The 23679-nt window shown below is 40.9% G+C and overlaps 1 protein-coding gene across 1 annotated transcript in view; it reads right to left on the bottom strand.

Moving 5' to 3' along the window:
- Positions 1-7162: 7162 nt before the first annotated feature.
- Positions 7163-23679, bottom strand: part of esrrb (estrogen-related receptor beta) — a gene marked incomplete at both ends in the record, with an annotated part of 41808 nt that continues 25291 nt past the window's right edge. Inside the window, 4 exons of the mRNA XM_079459331.1 lie at positions 7163-7407; positions 9495-9764; positions 22136-22297; positions 22433-22543. Of these exons, the coding sequence (XP_079315457.1) occupies positions 7163-7407; positions 9495-9764; positions 22136-22297; positions 22433-22543 (788 nt within the window). The remainder of the gene's footprint in view (positions 7408-9494; positions 9765-22135; positions 22298-22432; positions 22544-23679) is intronic.

Here is a 23679-nt window from a genome sequence, read left to right on the forward strand (position 1 = left end):
CACAAAAAAATTCATTAGAGCGATGCAGCGGCTGTAAGCAGGCCGTATTGATCAGCGTGTGAATGCCACCCAGCTTTTCTTTGTGTCGTTCTATTGTGCTGTGACAGATTGATATCGTGAAAGACACTTTACTGCATTACACCCGTTTACAGCGGGAAAAAGCTCTTTAGTATCAGGAGCGCGCTTTCTTCTTGGCCATTGTGAAAGTGAGTTGACAGATGAGCCGGACTTCACAACCTTGACTGTTTGTGTGGCTTCAGCTAATAAAGAGAAACGTGGGCCCTGCAGATATACCTGATGTAAAAAAATCTAAAATATATTTTCAAAGCACGACAACGACGCATCTATTGCTATCAAACTGAGGAAATATCTCATGGTTTACAAACTCTTCGGTTGTTCCTCATTTTCCAAACCCAACACAATCTCACGACGCAAAAATAAGTGTTTTATGTGTTTGCTAATTTGGGCTAATTCATATGAAGTCGAACGATCTCATTGGCACAATTATTTGCTTGATAATAAAGAATTGTTATAAAAAATTGTCAGTCGATATCAACTGAAGTGTCTGTCTTGGGATTCTTGTGTGCATGTGTGATTCGTTATGGTACACGTATGATGAGAGACAGATCTGCACTGTATGAAAGAAACATAAACACTCAAATGTTAAATTTCTTTTTGGTGAGGAAGAATATGTATGTCCTGCTCTCAGCGAGGTCATTCTGGACAGATCTAGACGGTCATACTGAAGAACCGTCAGAGAACACGTGAGGGCGGACCCCCTCTCACCCCGACAGAATGAGCATTTATTTATTTACAGCGTGTTTTGCGCTCATCTCATAACACTGTAAATTACGTCTGGTCAAGGTTCCTTTCTCACGCGTGCCGTGTGGAGAGCGCATAAAGTATATGATCTAGAAGACATTGAGTCCTGGAATCACCTGTGATCTGTCAATTTCCATATATCAAGCTTTAAAGGTCAAATATGTGAATTGTGTGATTATGCTAATACGTTTTATTGCAAAACCATTGCCAATCAATGTTCTGTGAATTTATTTTCATTGTGACGCTCATCGAGATATTGGCTGAGATATATCAGGACCGTAGTTAAATGTGGTCTTCTGATTGGTCAGTAGTCACATGGTCAAGGAAAGGATAAAATATATGTTCTTCTTAAACTCTGCTCTTGGATTCTCCTCAGGTTTTATACTCTTCTTCTTAAAGCTTTTAATGACACCTCTCTTTTTTCATTCATACTTCACATACACACCGCAGTCATTTGTACATGTATGATTTACTATTTCATGCATTTAAATTGTAAACTTTTCAAGTGTAACATCAAATTCATAATGCAGTGAAACATGCCAGGATTATTTTGGGTAAGTACACTGTAAAAAACAGCAATTTTAGGAATTTAGGGGTTTGATTTATTTGATAGAATTTTGGTGTCTTTTTAAAATGCGGTAAAAATGTAAAATTACAGAAATGTACAGCACATTTACAGGTTGGGTTTTACTTTACAAAAATGAAATATCTGACACTTTTCTGCCCCCAGCTGCTGGAGTATTACTGTATTTTTATTGTAGTGTTATACGGTATCTTTGTGTTATTACTGGTCAGTTTTTTAATCAGTTTCAATTCTGTCAGTCTTGGACAATTCCATGAAAAACTCAGTCAAGTTCAACCAAAGGTTTTTACTCTTACTAAAAGCACCGATATTAACATTTGGTGGGTCAATACCCATGTGAGGTCTCTCTCAGCTTTTAAAGCATTTGTTTTATTTTTAGTGCATTTTTCACAGTAATGTAAGTGCCATAACAGGACATATTCTTCATAAATGGGCACATGGAAATTTAAATTCTGTAAGTTCTGTTAAGAGACATCCCTTATTTGTTGGGTATAATTGCTTGAGGTTTGTGCAATTTAATTCACAGAAATCCTACAAAGTTTGTTGTGTGCTTTTTTTGTCAATCCCATAACGCAGGTTTATTTCCTTTTCATAAAATAGACAACCTTTTTTCTGATGTTTAAACTCTATCCACAAGGGTTTAATAAAACATAACCAAATGGTTCAGTTTATACATTCTATGAGCGTCGCATCCACAACGCTAAAAGTCAAAATGAGTTTTGTGTAGATAACCGTCAATCCTTCAATGAACATTGGTTAACTTCAGCTCACATCATAAAGTGAGAATCAATGAAGTGCCTGAATTTGACTGGATCATTTATTTAGGTTGGTATTCATAAATTGCAACATAAACAAATGTATCCACTGTGCAATCTGCTGTGTATAAAACTCTCTCTTTGTGTTCATACACCCTTAAAATATTCTCTGTTGTTTTAAAAATGCCATAAAAGAAGATGCTTCATTGAGAGAGAGAGAGAGAGAGAGAGAGAGAGAGAGTCATTGGGGGTCTGTGGGTCAGGTTGTATGTTCTCCTGAGACCCTCCGCTTGCCGTTGTGAGGAAGATCTTACACTGTAATGGCAAACATGTGCTTTTCTTTTAAGGCCAGTGGAGATTTATAACCTTTGGTTGACGTCTAGTAAAGGTCGAGTCCATCTCACATTGAACTGACCATTTTTTCTCCGGCAAACCTTCAACACACACATCAACATCTCAAGCCATGCCGAACTCCTTCTGTGTCCATGTTATCAAACTTCATCTCATCATTCAATAACCTGGTTTGATTCAAGCTTGAGTGCTCTCAAGAATGAACATCTCATTGGTTTAGTATTGACGGTCAAACAAACAGGATGTGCCATGCAGTAGGCTATTGTGTCTTTTGTCTAATATTGGGCTACTTGTATAAAATAGCTCTGAGTGACTCTGAGGCAGAATCTGTATTCAACATCATAACGTTTAACGATTGTGTAATACTGTCTGAAAATGTCATTTTATTTTCAGATATCATTTTCGTGTCCAACGCAGATAAATAAAAATCATCTGTTCATCAAGTTTGCCTGTATGACAGTCTAGTAAATATGTCTGTCCTTTTAGTAAAGCACTCATAATGTCTTAAACACAAGCTCACTCACAAACCAATTGAAAGAGAAAGTGTGAATGAAAAGCTTGGAGACACCCGCTCACCGTTCGCTTGATTTCTGTGCCAGGAGCTCTCCGGGGATTTCTGCGCTCTCCGTTTTCAGTCCTACGTGTAATTTTAGCTCTTCCTTTATGCAAAGTTTATACTGGAACCCAATCATTCACATTGACACACAACGGCCATCAGCACTGAGAGTAATGCACAAGAGCCTTCAGCCTCTTCACAGATCTGAAAACACGCAGTTAACACGGCAAACTTTCATAAGAAATCCACATTATATTCACCAACAACAGATACTAATGGCCCACTACTAATCATTTTATAATGCTAATGCTGCGTTTGCAGATTAATAGAAGCTAACATTGCTAAGCTAACCGAACAATACGTATCAAATAAATAGGCTAGTACATTTACATTTTCATCCGTTAATTGAATTAAGGTTCTTTGATACTTTCGATTTGTTTAGATTTTGAGAGAATTAAATGTGTACTAGCCCGTCTCTTTCCTTTACATCAAGTGTCTTGTAATCCCCAGTGTAAATAAAAGGTAAAAAGCAAATTCAATGTCAGACCATCTTAGTGTTGTATGTTGTGATGTTTTTATGTAATAAAAATAATTATGATTTTGTGTTATTTAATGTGTTTGTGACTCAATATCATGATAAGTCACTGTATACAGCTCTAGGGCTCATGCTTGAATAAAAAACAATACAACATATAACAGATGATAAATTAAAGTTTATACTTTATAGTTGATTAAAACACACCTACTATTATGAATTACAAATACTCCACACATACATTTACTTTATTTCACTTGTTCGGGAACCTAACATGTTGACTTATTAATGCTTAGATATAAACGTGTAAATATTGAATAGATTTTGTACTTTTTATATTGAACTTGATGTTTATTTGGGTTTTTTCATCTTGGAAGCATCACTTGTCACGTATTATGGGATGTAAAAGGACACATGCAGAGCTTCATTAGAATGTGACTAAAAGAAGTTCCCTTAAACGGCAGCATATAAAGTCCTAAATACACAACTGCAAAGAAGTGCTGACTTCACGTGTTGTCTACAGTATGTAGGTTTGGGAGCTCATTTTCACACCCTAACCGCGATCTACAGTCAATTTCACTTTCTTTATAAAATATTCCTGCGTCCAGATTAAATGATCAGAGCGATTTTATAAGATTCAGTCAATTTGTTGAATAAATTAGGAATGAGAAATCAAGCACGTGACGTACATAAATCATTTGTGTTGTGTTCATTTATTTAAACGCTAAAAAGCAAATTGATCAAGATTTGTTAAATGATCTCACAACATGAAAAAGTGCAAGTGAATGTTTCAATGAATAATGTTGCACGTGAAACAGATGTTTGCTTGTGTATCACACTGCTTGACTTCCTTCACTTTACACTTGTTATACGAATGAAAAAACAATGAATCTTTTTCATGGAAATGATTCCCGCTCTTAATCTTGATGAAGTACGTGACCTCTTCAAACATTATTTCAAGGAACATGTTTTTCGCACCAGCTGAAAATGAAGAAAACTCCAGCACTGCTTCAGATGTTCTGTTACTTTTTTGGACATAAAAAAGAAAGTGACACAGGTGTTGTAAAATGAACAATATGAGATATTATTATACAGCATGGCCAGAGTGATATAATATACACAATGAATATCTTCAGAAGAACAGCCTTCGATGCTTTGACGCGTGAACATCGTGGGACCAATTCTGACCCGGACATTTTGAATTCGAAGGACGCTGAACGTTCATATGCAAATAAATAAACGACAACATTTACAGATAAGCATCCTTTCTTTCCATACAGCGACTGACGCGCGAAACAAACATTCGTGCCCTTCAAAAACATTTATCACAGATTAGGAGGTTCAGCACAGAATGACATGAGCGCCTTCATTTTCAAAAGAAAGTAGACAAAATAGACAGAATCTTCATACACATGCAGAGAGTGTCGTGTGGACTCAAAACTCAACACGATGCGTTCAGCAGTGGAAAGAAAGGTTTTTACAGCATCTTGAGTGTTTGAATGAATGATGAGGTAGCTAAAGAAAGTCAATGTTGCATATATGTCATTCTGAAGTGTAATGTGTGAAATATACAGACTGACCTCAGCAGGTTTTAAAGGGAACGTATAAGACAAAAAAACATGTCTGAAGATCTTAAGTTACAATGAGCGAGTGAGACGCATGTGCACGGAGCTCGTGTAGCTTCAAGCGTTTGTCAGCGTGTAATATGTGACATGCGATTTAAAGGTGCACTACTTTGGCATGATGTTGGTCAGAATTGATCCCTAATGTTAACCCACATGGTTGCAATGCATATATAAATGAATCCCTGTTATCGAGTCCGCTAGTTCAAGTTTAATGGGAAGAAGTCTTTAGCATTCAACAGACTGCTAAAGTGAACCGAGTTTATATCGAGTCCATGACGTCAGTAGTGAAAGTCGCCTTCTCAGTACACCCGTCCTCCAAACGCTTGAAAACAAAGATCCCTGTCATGTAAAACAACTAAAATGACATTGTAGAGCAAATGCTGTGTGTTCCATTCAAAGTCAGATGGAGGACACATCTCCATATCTCACTCACGCTAACAAAAATACGTCGTAAGAACGTTCCCATGACTTTACGGAAACATTTGGCATCGACATATGCACTGGTTGGGTCATATATGGCCATTTTCTAATTTAATGTACAACCCAAGAGTTGGGTTTGTCTCTTAGTTGATAATGTTGATAAAATGCTCAATTAACATTCGAGAGAACTCAAGAGAACGTTAGCCAACGTTCTGAGATCGTTCTCTGTTCGCTGGGAAAAGTTTCACAATAGTACGCTTAGAAGTGATGCTTCACCATAAACCACCTGTGTGAAACATCTTGCTAAAAGTTTCCAAGTTGGAAATCTGACTATTGCACGTTTCTGAACGGAAAGTTTCTGACTTCTCAAGGTGAATGGAACACAGCATGCGTGCTCAGGAAGCAGGTGGAATGTGTTGATTTCGAGTGGATCCTTCAGTGGATCTCAGGTTAATCTACTTCAAATGCCGTGGTGGCAGGTGGTGCAGCAATGCTATTGTGTCAACATGAGATCAAGACCCCTCCTGTTCAGGCCGCCGTCATCTTCCAAGATCTAAAAATAAAGCTGGTGATAAAGACCTGCACCTGCCACCCACCTTCACATGGGTGCACGGCTATAAAAGTCCTGGCAGCTTCTAAAAGGGTGAGGGCAGTTGATGGGCACCACGTTTCCTCTCCGCACGGCTTGGCTTTGCCGGTGGCTTAGCGAGCCCAAAAATAGGATGTTTGACATATGCGCCGTCTGATTGTTTGAACCTGGAATCTCCTGGACTGCTGCCACCCACCATAAACCCTTTGAAACCCCCTCCTTTCCATCCAATGCCACTTTCACCCAGCAGTCCCTCCCTCCACACGCACTGCTGCCAAATCGACCATTCAGTGCCAAAATTAGACCTGAACTTCAAGCAAAACAATAACAACTAGTTTGAATACAGTGCAACACAGGAGACGGGCGTTCCTCTCGCCCACTTAAGTTACATGGACGCCACCCGTCCGTCGGCTCAATTTATTGCTGAGTTACTGCAGAAGTCCTGGCTACAGACGTCGTCAGGATGATGCGGAGGTCCAGGAGTCGCCGTTCGGAAGAGGTATATTCAAGTTCACATTCAGGGAAGAACCGGGCGAGACAAACGGTTGCACTGTTCAGGCCTGATGACGAATATGTACAAGTCCTGGTGTTGTGTGAGGAGCTTAACTGTGTCGTGAGGGCCGAAAGAAAAATGAGCATCTACTTACAGAAGTTTCTTTCATCATATATAACCAGAAATCATGTCCCAAAAAGCATTTCTGTACAAGTACATAGTTTTCCTTATAGATTTTAAATTCTTTTTTTTCATTTAGATTCATATTTTGAATACGTATTTTTTCATTTTCCGGTCTTTAAAAATGTTTGTCGTCTCAGCGAGACGCAAGTCTTCAATCTGCGTGTCCGTCGGAGGATCGGTCTGTCCTCCGCAGTCAGAGCATCTCTGTCACACCTCATTCGCTGTCGCCTCGATGACGTCACGGGACCAATCAGACCTTGGCCTCCAGCATTTCCAGGAAGAGTTTGTGCATGGGCACCTTGCCTTGCATCTTGATGCTGTAGAAGTGCTGAATGGCTTTGGTGGCCGTCTGCCGCAGCAGAGGAAGCGTCATGAGCAGCTTTCCGGCGCGTCGAGGGTCCTCGGCGTGTTGACAGCTCTCGTAATCCTGCAGGGCTTCGTGAAGAGCGTCCTGGAGCTTCTGAACCGACTCCACGTCCTCTATGTGCATCGAATCTGTCAGGACCAAACATGACACGTATTGACACGCAGTAGTCACATAGATTACACAAACATGCGTTTGAGACGTTATTCATCCAAATGACATGCATGAAACAAAGATTTTGTGATTGTTTTGATAATGTTCCAATTTAATGAATATTTGATTAAAATGACTGAATATCTTATGTATCTGCTGTACATTTTCTCAGGTAGTGTTTGATTTTATTCTCCACAGCAGTGGTCTCCAACGTGGTGCCCGCAGGCTCCTGGTAGCCCACATGAACTCTGTGAGGTGCCCGACAAACAGAGGGCTCAAGAATAATGCAAAGGACGGTTGACGAATATGTGACTATAGCACGCGTTTTAAGCTTTTGCAAATGAATATACGAATGAAACTCAATTTGGTCCTGTGTTTACTGAAAAAGAATGCATCACATCTGGCCCTCGTCCTCTGATCTACAGTCTATTCATACGATTATTTCATTGTGGTTATTGGCTTGGGATTTTTCAACATTATGTCTTAGAGACATGTAGAGAAACATAAAACAAACCTGCTCTCATGATTGAATTTACAGAAACTCCCTCAGCTAGTCAATATACTGACCAGGAAACCTTTCTTATCCATGCTGGGTACCACATCCACAGAGTCGTCACATGACATGACAGAAAGTCACCTGACCTCTCTGAAGAAAAATTGACCAATGGCCTCTTTATTGTAGCTGCTAATTGGTGTTAATTGATATTATTTGTTAGGCTTTCTGTATCAACACTTGATTTTCATGAATCAGTCATTTTGTGTGAAGACTTGAAAGTGTATCATTGACTGTTGTCATGGTAACTGATATCTGTGTTTGTGTCACAATCTGGCGTAACATTTTCAATCAATATTTCATGTCCAGGTATTGATTTATTTGTTAAGCAGATGTGTAATTATCACTTTGTGTCGGGACCCTCGTGACCTTGTCAGCATTATTTTATTTTGATGGATGATTGTATAACATAGGGTACCTTCGTTTTTAAATAAGGATAAAAAGACATGAAAAAAAAATCATTTAAAATAATAATACAATTTAAATATTTCCATCAAATGGTTTTATTATTCTATAATCTAAATCACCACTTTATTATTAATAGTATTTTACAACGATCCATTGTACTTCTATTAATCTGCAATTTTTTTAAGCCAGAAGTGTATGTGAGTGGGGGGGTTTGGGGTTGATGGGTTAAAAAAACCTGTCTGAAGAAACAATTTCCCTGCAATCCATCAGAAAGAGCCTGTCGATACGATTGATAAACTGCTAATTACAAAATCAATGGCTATGAATTTTCACAGCTGTCAGACAGTGGCCGTCCCGCGAGAGCCATCGGACAGAAAGAGTCGCAGCGCTCGCACCGGGCCTGTCATCCCCGAGCAGGCCAAACGCCTCCATCAGCGTTTTCATTTCTCAGCCCGACAAAGAGAGACAGCGAATGAGGCGGCAGAATAAAACGAGATGGGCCGAGGGGCACATTGATCAGCGCGGGACGGGCCCTGCCTTCTGAAAAGCCTGCTGTCGATACAGACGCTGTGGGAACAACGAGGGCCAGCGCTCGCTGATACTCATTCCAGTCCGCTTAACACATTTTATTGACAGCTCTGGTGTTCCTAATGAAATGCTAAATTTATCTCTCGCGGCCACTGGCCCCATGGCTAGCGTGATGGAGATAGAGTGAATGCGGCAACACGGAAGGCGTTCCATTAAATGCTGGGTGCTCGGCCGCGCTTTCTCTGCCCGTGTGCCCTTCATCTTTATCTGCGCGCCTCACGTCACCTCTCCACGTAACAGACATCTGTTACCACATTACGAAGTGATTAAACCAGAACTTGGTCATACATTTTATGAAAACATGAATATGATAATGTATCATAACGGGGTGGAAAAAACAAGAACGTTTATTTCTTTCATTTTGATTAGAATCGTATGTAATAATACTCATTTTATTATTAAATATTTATATTATTCAATATGTTTAAGGTAAAGCATCCGTCTTAAGATTTGAAACCTAGTTGATTTCTCATTATAGTTTAACAGGGTTGAATGTGAATGTTTAATTGTCAGTACCTGAGTTGGCGAGCGCTATGGCCTTCAACGTGACAAACTCTTCTTTCTCCACCTTCAGTTTCTTGTACTTGCGCACCAGCTGCAGGATGGACACGTAGAGATCTAGCAGACCGGTGAGGCGCGAGTGTTCCTCGTCCATCACGTAGTCCTCGGCGTACACCAGCTCGTCCTCATACGGCAGCGAGCGGAAGACGATGCTCAGGATGAGGATCTCCATCCACGCGCTCTGCAGTAAACTCATCTGATCTCCCAGAGACAACGCGGAGAAACCTGAGCAAAGGACCAGACGTTCCCTTTCAGGTTAGTGAAAAAGTTAACACGTAATTGGAGAAAACAATCATTAAAAGGTTTCAAACTTTAAAGGTCTTAAATAAAAAAATAATACAAAAATGGTTGACATACAGTATAGATAAACAAATGAACCACTTGCTTTTTATTTGAGAAATATTCCACATTGGAGTTCACATTTAATGTGATCACACACAATCATTTACTTAGATTCATCCTCTACAACATTAGGAAAATTTGATCTTTCCTATAGGAGCACCTAGTCCAGGCTCTTGTCCTGTCCAAACTGGATTATTGCAATGCGCTTCTGGCTGGACACAATCAAACCTCTCCAGATGATCCAGAATGCGGCGGCAAGAGTGGTGTTCAATGAACCAAAGAGAGCGCATGTAACTCCGCTCTTCATCAGGTTACACTGACTCCCTGTTGCCGCCCGCATAAAGTTCAAAGCTATGCTCCTGGAAACGCCTAAAAACGCATCTCTTCCGTCAACACGTTGCTGATTGATTTTTCCTAATGCTCTTCCCTTTCCTTCTTTATAAAAAAATAAAAAAAATAAAAACACTTACTAACCTCACTATTCTTAGCTTCTTTATACTGTGCTAGGCTTTAATGTACTAGTTTTGATGCACTTATGTATTTTGTTGCCTATGTTGTTATAATTGCTTCCAATGTTTCCTCATCTGTAAGTCGCTTTGGATAAAAGCGTCTGCTAAATGACCAAATGTAAATGTACTTAGTCATTTTAAAGATTTGAAAAAATAATATTAGAGGAAGTGTTGTCCAAAAACACAGACTTTCTGGCAAATATACATTATAATTTACAATTATATTCATAAATTATAATTACATATATACAAATTATAGTTCTTCTAAAACACATAGGTGTTTACATTCTTAAAGCTCATAGGTATGTATCGTTTAGTGCAGTATAGCTTGCAGATAAACGTAATATGTATGAAACACATACAGTAAAACACTTACAGCAGACTGAGATCGTTTATAAACAGGATAATAAGTAACAGTGTGCTCAGTGTTCATCTTCCCGTTCAGTGACATCTGTCGATAAACTCCTCACGACTCCCCTCGTTCACCTGCCCCCCATTTGCACATCATACGAATGTCCTCGCAGTGCCGGCAAATTAAAATCATCGCTTTACAAGTCTACTAAAGCAGCGTTATCTGCCCTGCTCGTCATTAAAGAGCCGATAGATTACAGTATTGATCGGCTCGCCCCACCGCAACTGACCCCAAACTTTCCTTCTTTCATATGAAAGGCCTCATTGAGGCAGAGATGAGCGGCCGATGTCTATCTGCCGCCGGGTGACACTTCGGAGCGTTCACAGGCCAAGAGGCAGAAGGAGTGAAAGGAAAATAAGAAAGTGGGATAAAAGGCGAGTGTTTAATTTCCCTTATCGGGCAGGCGAACAGCGGCCGGGCGTGCTGGAGGATACATTAATTAACAGATTGCCATCGGGGCCGCGGGGCCCCTCACAATGTGAAGGGGGATCAATAAGGGCCAGGATGGAGGGGACGGGATGAACAGGTGCAGCCAGAGAACAGGTCACTCGCCACTGGCTGTCAAACATATTCAAGTGCTATTAAGAATCATTTCAAGCAGACAGAATTGACGCTAAACGGAAAGTGAAATGTCCTGGTGATTCAGTACAGGACCAGATGATTGTCAAGAGATTTACATGCAAATTGGATAGATTAGCAAATGAATAATGTGTGTCAATCACATCCTTCTTTAGTATTATAGTGTCTTTAACCAAAACATGACAGCCATCACCAAAGTATTCACAAAACTCTCAATCCCTCACAACACCTGAAAAAACCCTCACAGCACCTGAAAAACCCTCACAGCACCTGAGAAACCCTCACAACACCTACAAACCCTCAAAACACTTGACAAACCCTTAAAAGACCTCACAAAACCTGACAAACCCTCACAACACCTGACAAACCCTCACAACACTGAAAAACCCTCACAACACCTAAAAACCCTCACAGCACCTGAAAAACCCTCACAACACCTAAAAACCCTCACAGCACCTGAAAAACCCTCACAACACCTACAAACCCTCAAAACACTTGACAAACCCTTAAAAGACCTCACAAAACCTGACAAACCCTCACAACACCTGACAAACCCTCACAACACTGAAAAACCCTCACAACACCTACAAACCCTCAAAACACTTGACAAACCCTTAAAAGACCTCACAAAACCTGACAAACCCTCACAACACTGAAAAACCCTCACAACACATCAAAAACCATTAAAACACCTCACAAAACCCTCACAGCACCTGAAAAACCCTCACAACACCTGACAAACCCTCACAACACTGAAAAACCCTCACAACACATCAAAAACCATTAAAACACCTCACAAAACCCTCACAGCACCTGAAAAACCCTCACAACACCTACAAACCCTCACAGCACCTGAAAAACCCTCACAACACCTACAAACACTCAAAACACTTGACAAACCCTTAAAAGACCTCACAAAACCTGACAAACCCTCACAACACCTGACAAACCCTCACAACACTGAAAAACCCTCACAACACCTACAAACCCTCAAAACACTTGACAAACCCTTAAAAGACCTCACAAAACCTGACAAACCCTCACAACACCTACAAACCCTCACAACACCTGACAAACCCTCACAACACCTACAAACCCTCACAACACCTGACAAACCCTCACAACACCTACAAACCCTCACAACACCTGACAAACCCTCAAAACACTTGACAAACCCTTAAAACACCTCACAACACCTACAAACCCTCACAACACCTGACAAACCCTCACAACACTGAAAAACCCTCAAAACACCTACAAACCCTCAAAACACTTGACAAACCCTTAAAACACCTCACAAAACCTGACAAACCCTCACAACACCTGACAAACCCTCACAACACTGAAAAACCCTCACAACACCTACAAACCCTCAAAACACTTGACAAACCCTTAAAACACCTCACAAAACCTGACAAACCCTCACAACACCTGACAAACCCTCACAACACTGAAAAACCCTCACAACACCTACAAACCCTCAAAACACTTGACAAACCCTTAAAAGACCTCACAAAACCTGACAAACCCTCACAACACCTGACAAACCCTCACAACACTGAAAAACCCTCACAACACCTGACAAACCCTCACAACACTGAAAAACCCTCACAACACCTACAAACCCTCAAAACACTTGACAAACCCTTAAAAGACCTCACAAACCCTTAAAAGACCTCACAAAACCTGACAAACCCTCACAACACCTGACAAACCCTCACAACACTGAAAAACCCTCACAACACCTACAAACCCTCAAAACACTTGACAAACCCTTAAAAGACCTCACAAAACCTGACAAACCCTCACAACACCTACAAACCCTCACAACACCTGACAAACCCTCACAACACCTACAAACCCTCACAACACCTGACAAACCCTCACAACACCTACAAACCCTCACAACACCTGACAAACCCTCAAAACACTTGACAAACCCTTAAAACACCTCACAACACCTACAAACCCTCACAACACCTGACAAACCCTCACAACACTGAAAAACCCTCAAAACACCTACAAACCCTCAAAACACTTGACAAACCCTTAAAACACCTCACAAAACCTGACAAACCCTCACAACACCTGACAAACCCTCACAACACTGAAAAACCCTCACAACACCTACAAACCCTCAAAACACTTGACAAACCCTTAAAACACCTCACAAAACCTGACAAACCCTCACAACACCTGACAAACCCTCACAACACTGAAAAACCCTCACAACACCTACAAACCCTCAAAACACTTGACAAACCCTTAAAAGACCTCACAAAACCTGACAAACCCTCACAACACCTGACAAACCCTCACAACACTGAAAAACCCTCACAACACCTACAAACCCTCAAAACACTTGACAAACCCTTAAAAGACCTCACAAAACCTGACAAACCCTCACAACACTTTACAAACCCTCACAACACTGAAAAACCCTCACAGCACCTGAAAAACCCTCACAGCACCTGAGAAACCCTCACAACACCTACAAACCCTCAAAACACTTGACAAACCCTTAAAAGACCTCACAAAACCTGACAAACCCTCACAACACCTGACAAACCCTCACAACACCTGACAAACCCTCACAACACCTGACAAACCCTCACAACACTGAATAACCCTCACAACACTGAATAACCCTCACAACACATCAACAACCCTCAAAACACCTCACAAAACCCTCACAGCACCTGAAAACCCTCAAAACACCTCACAAAACCCTCACAGCACCTGAAAAACCCTCAAAACACCTGAAAACCCCTCAAAACACCTACAAACCCTCACAACACCTGACAAACCCTCACAACACTGAAAAACCCTCACAACACCTACAAACCCTCAAAACACTTGACAAACCCTTAAAAGACCTCACAAAACCTGACAAACACTCACAACACTGAAAAACCCTCACAACACCTACAAACCCTCAAAACACTTGACAAACCCTTAAAAGACCTCACAAAACCTGACAAACCCTCACAACACCTGACAAACCCTCACAACACCTGACAAACCCTCACAACACCTACAAACCCTCAAAACACTTGACAAACCCTTAAAAGACCTCACAAAACCTGACAAACACTCACAACACTGAAAAACCCTCACAACACCTACAAACCCTCAAAACACTTGACAAACCCTTAAAAGACCTCACAAAACCTGACAAACCCTCACAACACCTGACAAACCCTCACAACACCTGACAAACCCTCACAACACCTACAAACCCTCAAAACACTTGACAAACCCTTAAAAGACCTCACAAAACCTGACAAACCCTCACAACACCTGACAAACCCTCACAACACCTGACAAACCCTCACAACACTGAAAAACCCTCACAACACATCAAAAACCCTCAAAACACCTCACAAAACCCTCACAGCACCTGAAAACCCTCAAAACACCTGAAAACCCCTCAAAACACCTCACAAAACCCTCACAGCACCTGAAAACCCTCAAAACACCTGAAAACCCCTGAAAACACCTCACAAAACCCTCACAGCACCTGAAAAACCCTCAAAACACCTGAAAACCCCTCAAAACACCTACAAACCCTCACAACACCTGACAAACCCTCACAACACTGAAAAACCCTCACAACACCTACAAACCCTCAAAACACTTGACAAACCCTTAAAAGACCTCACAAAACCTGACAAACACTCACAACACTGAAAAACCCTCACAACACCTACAAACCCTCAAAACACTTGACAAACCCTTAAAAGACCTCACAAAACCTGACAAACCCTCACAACACCTGACAAACCCTCACAACACCTACAAACCCTCAAAACACTTGACAAACCCTTAAAAGACCTCACAAAACCTGACAAACACTCACAACACTGAAAAACCCTCACAACACCTACAAACCCTCAAAACACTTGACAAACCCTTAAAAGACCTCACAAAACCTGACAAACCCTCACAACACCTGACAAACCCTCACAACACCTGACAAACCCTCACAACACCTACAAACCCTCACAACACTGAATAACCCTCACAACACTGAATAACCCTCACAACACATCAACAACCCTCAAAACACCTCACAAAACCCTCACAGCACCTGAAAAACCCTCACAACACCTGAAAAACCCTCAAAACACAATCAAACCCTCACAACACTTGACAAACCCTTAAAAGACCTCACAAAACCTGACAAACCCTCACAACACCTGACAAACCCTCACAACACTTAATAACCCTCACAACACATCAACAACCCTCAAAACACCTCACAAAACCCTCAAAGCACCTGAAAAACCCTCACAACACCTGAAAAACCCTCAAAACACAATCAAACCCTCACAACACTTGACAAACCCTTAAAAGACCTCACAAAATCTGACAAACCCTCACAACACCTGACAAACCCTCACAACACTGAAAAACCCTCACAACACATCAACAACCCTCAAAACACCTCACAAAACCCTCACAGCACCTGAAAAACCCTCAAAACACAATCAAACCCTCACAACACTTGACAAACCCTTAAAAGACCTCACAAAACCTGACAAACCCTCACAACACCTGACAAACCCTCACAACACTTGAAAACCCTCACAACACATCAAAAACCATTTAAACACCTCACAAAACCCTCACAGCACCTGAAAAACCCTCACAACACCTGAAAAACCCTCAAAACACCTACAAACCCTCACAACACTTGACAAACCCTTAAAACACCTCACAAAACCTGACAAACCCTCACAACACCTACAAACCCTCACAACACCTGACAAACCCTCACAACACTGAAAAACCCTCACAACACATCAACAACCCTCAAAACACCTCACAAAACCCTCACAACACCTACAAACCCTCACAACACCTGACAAACCCTCACAACACTGAAAAACCCTCACAGCACATCAACAACCCTCAAAACACCTACAAACCCTCACAACACCTGACAAACCCTCACAACACTGAAAAACCCTCACAACACATCAACAACCCTCAAAACACCTCACAAAACCCTCACAACACCTACAAACCCTCACAACACCTGACAAACCCTCACAACACTGAAAAACCCTCACAGCACATCAACAACCCTCAAAACACCTCACAAAACCCTCACAACACCTGACAAACCCTCACAACACAGAAAAACCCTCACAGCACATCAACAACCCTCAAAACACCTCACAAAACCCTCACAGCACCTGAAAACCCTCACAACACCTGAAAAACCCTCAAAACACATACAAACCCCCACAACACTTGACAAACCCTTAAAACACCTCACAAAACCTGACAAACCCTCACAACACTTGACAAACCCTCACAACACCTACAAACCCTCACAACACCTACAAACCCCCACAACACTTGACAAACCCTTAAAACACCTCACAAAACCTGACAAACCCTCACAACACTTGACAAACCCTCACAACACCTACAAACCCTCACAACACCTACAAACCCTCACAACACTTGACAAACCCTCACAACACTTGACAAACCCTCACAACACTTGACAAACCCTCACAACACCTACAAACCCTCACAACACCTACAAACCCTCACAACACTTGACAAACCCTCACAACACTTGACAAACCCTCACAGCACCTGAAAAACCCTCGCAGCACCTGAAAAACCCTCAAAACACAATCAAACCCTCACAACACTTGACAAACACTTAAAACACCTCACAAAACCTGACAAACCCTCACAACACTGAAAAACCCTCACAACACATCAACAACCCTCAAAACACCTCACAAAACCCTCACAACACCTACAAACCCTCAAAACACCTGACAAACCCTCACAACACTGAAAAACCCTTACAGCACATCAACAACCCTCAAAACACCTCACAACACCTACAAACCCTCAGAACACTGAAAAACCCTCAAAACACAATCAAACCCTCACAACACTTGACAAACACTTAAAACACCTCACAAAACCTGACAAACCCTCACAACACTGAAAAACCCTCACAACACATCAACAACCCTCAAAACACCTCACAAAACCCTCACAACACCTACAAACCCTCAAAACACCTGACAAACCCTCACAACACTGAAAAACCCTTACAGCACATCAACAACCCTCAAAACACCTCACAACACCTACAAACCCTCAGAACACTGAAAAACCCTCACAGCACATCAACAACCCTCATAACACCTCACAAAACCCTCACAACACCTACAAACCCTCACAACACTGAAAAACCCTCACAACACATCAAAAACCATTAAAACACCTCACAAAACCCTCACAGCACCTGAAAAACCCTCAAAACACAATCAAACCCTTACAAGACCGGACAAACCCTCAAGAAACCATACAAAACCTCAGGAACCTCACAACGTCTTTTCTAACAGACACTTTTCAGTATTTTTTCTATGTTTGACAGTTCAGAATGTAAAATTCAAAAAACAACTCACAACCATTCAGGAGGCCCTATAGCAACTCCCTAGCAACAGTCTGGTTCATGCTGACATCACTCTTGGGTATGTTAGACATTATGTCTTTTATCCATTAGCACAAATGCTGACATGTTTCTGCGATGTGGGCTTAAAGCAACAGTGATCTAAGCGCTAGTAAAAAATGTAATCAGTTTTCAGCTTGTTTTTATGCAGCCCAATAAAGTTCATAGCTGGAAACATTTTCCATAAGAAAGACAAGCTCGGCCATCTCGCCGTGATAGATTCCACGCTCTCTAAATCAAAGACAGCAATTCTCAAAATATACAAAAGTCCAAACCTTTCCAAAAAGGCTTTTTATGACTCAGACAGCCTTTTACCGACCAAATAACTGTAAAACATGACACGTTTTAATTCGCCTGCATTTACAGGCTTATATTTGAAAATTCATTTGGGAGGTTTTATGGCGATGGTCCTCTCCTCTGCGTTTGATGGTCTGTCGCTTGAGTTTGTTTGAGTTTGAATGTCGATCAACATCCTCTCGACTCTCACATCAGAATCAATCAGAATAAAAACACAAAAATCCTCATGAATTACTGCTTACTTTACTAAATTAAAAACCTTTTCGATTACTGTAATTTACATTTAGACATTTGGCAGATGCTTTTATCCAAAGACACTTACACTGCATTACCCTATACATTTATACATATGTATCTGCAATCCCCTGAGATCCAACACACAACCTTGTGCTGTTAACACAATGCTCTTAATACTGAGCTACAGGAAAGCTAATTCTACATTTTTGGTAGAGAAAGCAAGAACATATCAATATATTTCTTTTAGATGTATAAACAGATGTATGTTGCTAAATATACATACAATATATTTAATTTATATCATAGATGCCTTTTATATTCATCGTCTCAGTAATGTTTAATTGGTAATCTCAATTATTTTAAATACTGTAAATAAATAAATTTTCATTGAACAAATTGACAAAATGTATTAAATAAATGGAGAAATATCTTCTGTGTATTATAAATTTGACTGTTTTAACATTGCATTTTTATTAAAATCCTTTATACGTCTGTTTGGGTGGTGTCGTGTGCATGGCATCGCTGCTGGTTCATGCAGGTTTCCGAAAAGATGATGTTTCACCTTTTCGCTTTGATCCTGATTAAATACGCTTGACTTTAAATGAAGATCTATGTGTACTTTATAAACGCCATCTGAATCCGTCACAGAGCTCATTTAGCCGGTGAAGTGTGAACGTTATGACGTGGTGTAATGTTAAATACTGTAGTCCCCTTGTCTTAATCTGCTTTTCCTGACCTCCTGACCGCAGCGCATCACTGCCTACTGGTCCCGCGAGACGCCGGCGAGCCTCATGTGAGCTGTTTAACTCAATGACGAGCCAGGAATGAGCTTTAATCAGTCACGTAATTAAACATCATTTATTTCCACTGCTAAACAGATCCGCCGGTTAATGAAAAAGCATGTTGTATTGACTGCAGTGACCCCGCAAAACAAGAAACCCTGCAGGAATGACTCTCAAGTGTCTTTTCATTCCGGCTGGAGACTGTTGATATAAATTCATGAAAAATTATCATTATTATTATTATTATTATATTAGTATTAAGCCATTAGTAGTAAAAGTCATCAGTTGGGTATGTCCTGATACTAAACACCACAGTAAAAGTCTCCTCCTGCCCTCCAGATGCCCCCACACGCGTGACTGATCTGATCCGAGTGCTCCATCCATCATGATGTGCGGCCTACAGCCTTCATCAGCCTCCGTCAGCGCTTGAACTGAATATACTGAAAACTGTTGGTCGGTGTCTATATTTGATAAAAAGTGATGATGAAATGCTGATTTATCCGTGACATCATTTACACTTTAGAACATAGACACCCACATACAGAGATCTACCATTTAATAAGACTGGCAATATTACAGTCAGCCGATGCAATAACATGACATCCACGTCAGATATTTCACCTGAGAAATCTGACACGTCTCTGTCACTACAGTTTGAGAAGACAAAGTGTATTTGTCGACAGGGATGATTTCATCTCTACAATCTACATTCATTTACACCTCCAGACTCTTCATGTGTCTCAACAATTATAGTCTGAGACTAAGTTTATACTCGAATAAAACAAATTAGAGAGAACTCCATCAAATCTCCTTCGGAAAGTATTTCTGCTGACATGGCAACTTAATAAAAAAAGTTCAGAGCATTTGGTATTTTTGCAGTCGAGCTGCAGTCCGCTCTTGTTGAAGTTGATTTTGAGTCGCAGTTTTCCGAGGCTTGTTGGCATAACCGTCAGTGAGGGAGAAGGGGAACTCCAGCGTTTAGACACAATGAAATGCGATCTGAGCGAGAACAAGACGCCCGTGTGTGTATGTCAAAGGTTTTTAGCACCCAAGGAGCAAAATCCAGATGACGCCATCTGTCAACATGTCCCACACATCGGCTTTAATGAGAAAGTATTTACGGAGAGAGTCTCCTCGCTGTGCCAGCCGGAGCTCCAGCGTTCAACGCCGGGATTCATTAACAATTAATCACGGCCCATCGGATAGAAGCGGACCATACCAGGAGACTGTTTACGGCCGTATACTGACAGCTGACGTGATGGCCTTTATAATAGAAACAGAAATATGACAGAGCTCTGGACAGGTGCATGTATGAAGAGCACGCCGCGTGACGCTACACATCCATTTAACTGGGTTTCACAACAACAAATCTACCTGATTGACATGTTTCTAATCTTACAGTGACCGGTCCATCGGTGCATTTTGTCCTATAGAAATAAATGATATTTCATCAAAATATGTTTTCGACCCTTGAAATGACTTTTAATGACACCGATGACATAACACTCAATCCCTCAGAGAAAACTCTCAATTATTTCTGTTAGACAAATGATTATTCCCTCCTTTTTATGTTTTAAAATCACATCGTGTACAATAATGTGATTGAACTGGGGATGTAACGGTATCAACATCTCACGGTGCGATAGGACCTCCGTGTGGTGCCTGTGGAACAATATTTATTGCGTATATATAAAAGTGCCATAAGTGTTTCATAAACCATTATTGAATTGCAATGATGTACAAATGAACCTTGTCACATCCTGTCCTCGTTTCTTCATCCTCTAATCATAACTTCTGCTTTGAGGTGTGAGGTATAGAAGAGATCGGTCAAATGACTTAAAACTCCCTCTTATAAAAAAAAGAACTGCACCAGCTGGACCTTGACAGAGGTAATATCTATTATATTGTTTAATATTCTCTATGTTAAGGCCTGGAAAACATAATTTCATAAGACACAATTTTGCTTTTGCGATAACACAACATTGATAATATTGTTACAGATCATGTTATGGCTATAGCAAAATTGTCTCAATATTAGGCGACCCTGTAGAAAAAACAGCATATCCTGGTCAGGCATGTTTTCCAGAGTAAAAACACAGATAGATTTACTTAAGTTAAAATACTTCACGACTGTTCAAAGTGAGGAAAAACATTAAAGAGGCTATTATTGTATTATTTCCGTATTACTGAATGTCTCTTTAAGTCCTTAAAGGTGTTTAATGGAGTGCAATGAGTATCCAATTAAAATCAAATTAAAATAAAACATATAAAACCTGTGTGTGTGAACCAAATATACCTACAAAGATAGTAAAAGTGTTTTTTGTTGACCTTGTGGGTGTATATTTGGGTCAATCAATTCAATATAAAATGATAAAAATGAATTGTAAAAAACTAAATGATTTTTAAAATATAAATATGCAGAAAGCATTCTGTGAGGGTTCTAGTATAAAATATAGACCTTTAGAAAATGTGTGTGCCTATGTGTGTGTGCGTATGTGTGTGTGCTTGTGTGTGTGTGTGTGCTTGTGTGTGTGTGTGTGTGTGCTTGTGTGTGTGTGTGTGCGTATGTGTGTGTGCGTGTGTATGCGTGTGTGTGCGAGCGGGTCACTTTGAGGACACTGTGTTTTTGGGTCACTAGTGATCCACTCGTGTGTGTGAACGCCTAAAATGCTCTCTGTGCTGACACAGCACCAGCGAACGCGTGTGAGCGTGTGTGTGTGTGATTAAGAGGGTGAACATTCTCCTAATCTCCTCACTAGATAACATTTCACCCAGCTAATGATTCCTATCTTCTCCAAAAACCCCAGCGCAGCCTCACACGGGCCTGACACAGCATGTGCACGATAAACCACATCCCTTTCTTTCTCTAACTCTCACAACTCAATTAACGTACACATGCTTGAAAAACACTTTTGTCATCAGTATGAATTTGTTGTCAAACGGCTGACCTGGGATGTGTTTGGCCCATCCGATGATGACGACCAGCTCGCGGTCGGCCAGGTCACAGAGCGTGGTCAGGGCTTTGATGTCGCTCTCGGGCATGGTGGGGTCCGGCATGGCGTAGATCTTCTCCGGCTCTGCCACCAGCAGATGTGACACAATCTTCGTCACTGAAATTGCGGAAAACACTTAATGTCACATTCACAACTGCTGAATGATCATTTCTGTTATTATTTACTGTAGATATTTGTTCTGCATAAACAATTGTGGTGCTAGAATTGTGTAAATCATGTTTGTGTTCTCACAGGGTTTTTTGGCTGGAGGTGGGAGCGTGAGACCCAGGTACGCTGTGTTTTCTGCATCCATTCTCCGCTTGTATTTTTGTCTGCCTCCTCGTACACGATCTAGACGAACACCTGAACAAACACAAACACACATTACACAACAATGACACAAAAATAAAACAACACACACTGTGCAAATGCATTTTTATTTGCTGTGGTAATTTAGTCAGTGTTTGCGTCATAGTTTTTTAACGAGAGAGAGAGAGAGAGAGAGAGAGAGAGAGAGAGAGAGACAGAGAGTGAGAGAGAGAGAGAGAGAGAGAGAGAGAGACGGAGAGAGAGAGAGAGAGAGAGAGAGAGACAGCCAGAGAGAGAGAGAGAGAGAGAGAGAGAGAGAGTGAGAGAGAGTGAGAGAGAGAGAGAGACAGAGAGAGAGAGAGAGAGAGAGAGAGTGAGAGAGAGTGAGAGAGAGAGAGAGAGAGAGAGAGAGAGACAGAGAGAGAGAGAGAGAGAGAGAGAGAGAGAGAGAGAGAGAGAGAGAGAGAGAGAGAGAGAGAGAGAGACACAGAGAGAGACAGAGAGAGTGAGAGAGAGAGAGACAGAGAGAAGAGAGAGAGAGAGAGAGAGAGAGAGAGAGACAGAGAGAGAGAGAGAGAGACACAGAGAGAGACAGAGAGAGTGAGAGAGAGAGAGAGAGAGAGAGGAGAGAGAGAGAGAGAGAGAGAGAGTTCTCAGCGTGTGATGGAGGTGTCAGGACTCCACGTGTGAACAGTGAGTGTGATCCTCATAAATCTAAACAGAAGAATATTTAACAGCAGGTCAATGAACTCACACACTGCTCTTTTCATTACTGACACAACAACAACATTTCAAACAAATTCCTTTATTATATAACATTAACCGAGAGAACACATACTGTAGTTGTATTTTCATACATTCACATTTGTGACAGATTTCACATTTGAAAAGGTTGACGTGTGTAAAATGATAAATCATACAGCACTTGTTCTGTCGTGGTATTAAACCTGAGATAACATTGACTCAATAAACCCTGCGCAACATCTGTTATTTATGAGCCAATTATATGATAAGAATGCTTTTACATTACTCACCAATCCGCTTATTATATCAGTCGTGTTTATTCAGTCACACTCAGTGAAAATACGGGTTCACTAGAGAAAATGCTTTGAGTTGAATGATTCCAGACAGCAAACGCTTACAAACAAAACCCATCAGCTGGTGAAATCACGTCAACCACAGAGACGAAT

This window comes from Barbatula barbatula (assembly GCF_947034865.1).
Source record: "Barbatula barbatula genome assembly, chromosome: 6".
In the NCBI taxonomy this organism is placed as follows: domain Eukaryota; kingdom Metazoa; phylum Chordata; class Actinopteri; order Cypriniformes; family Nemacheilidae; genus Barbatula; species Barbatula barbatula.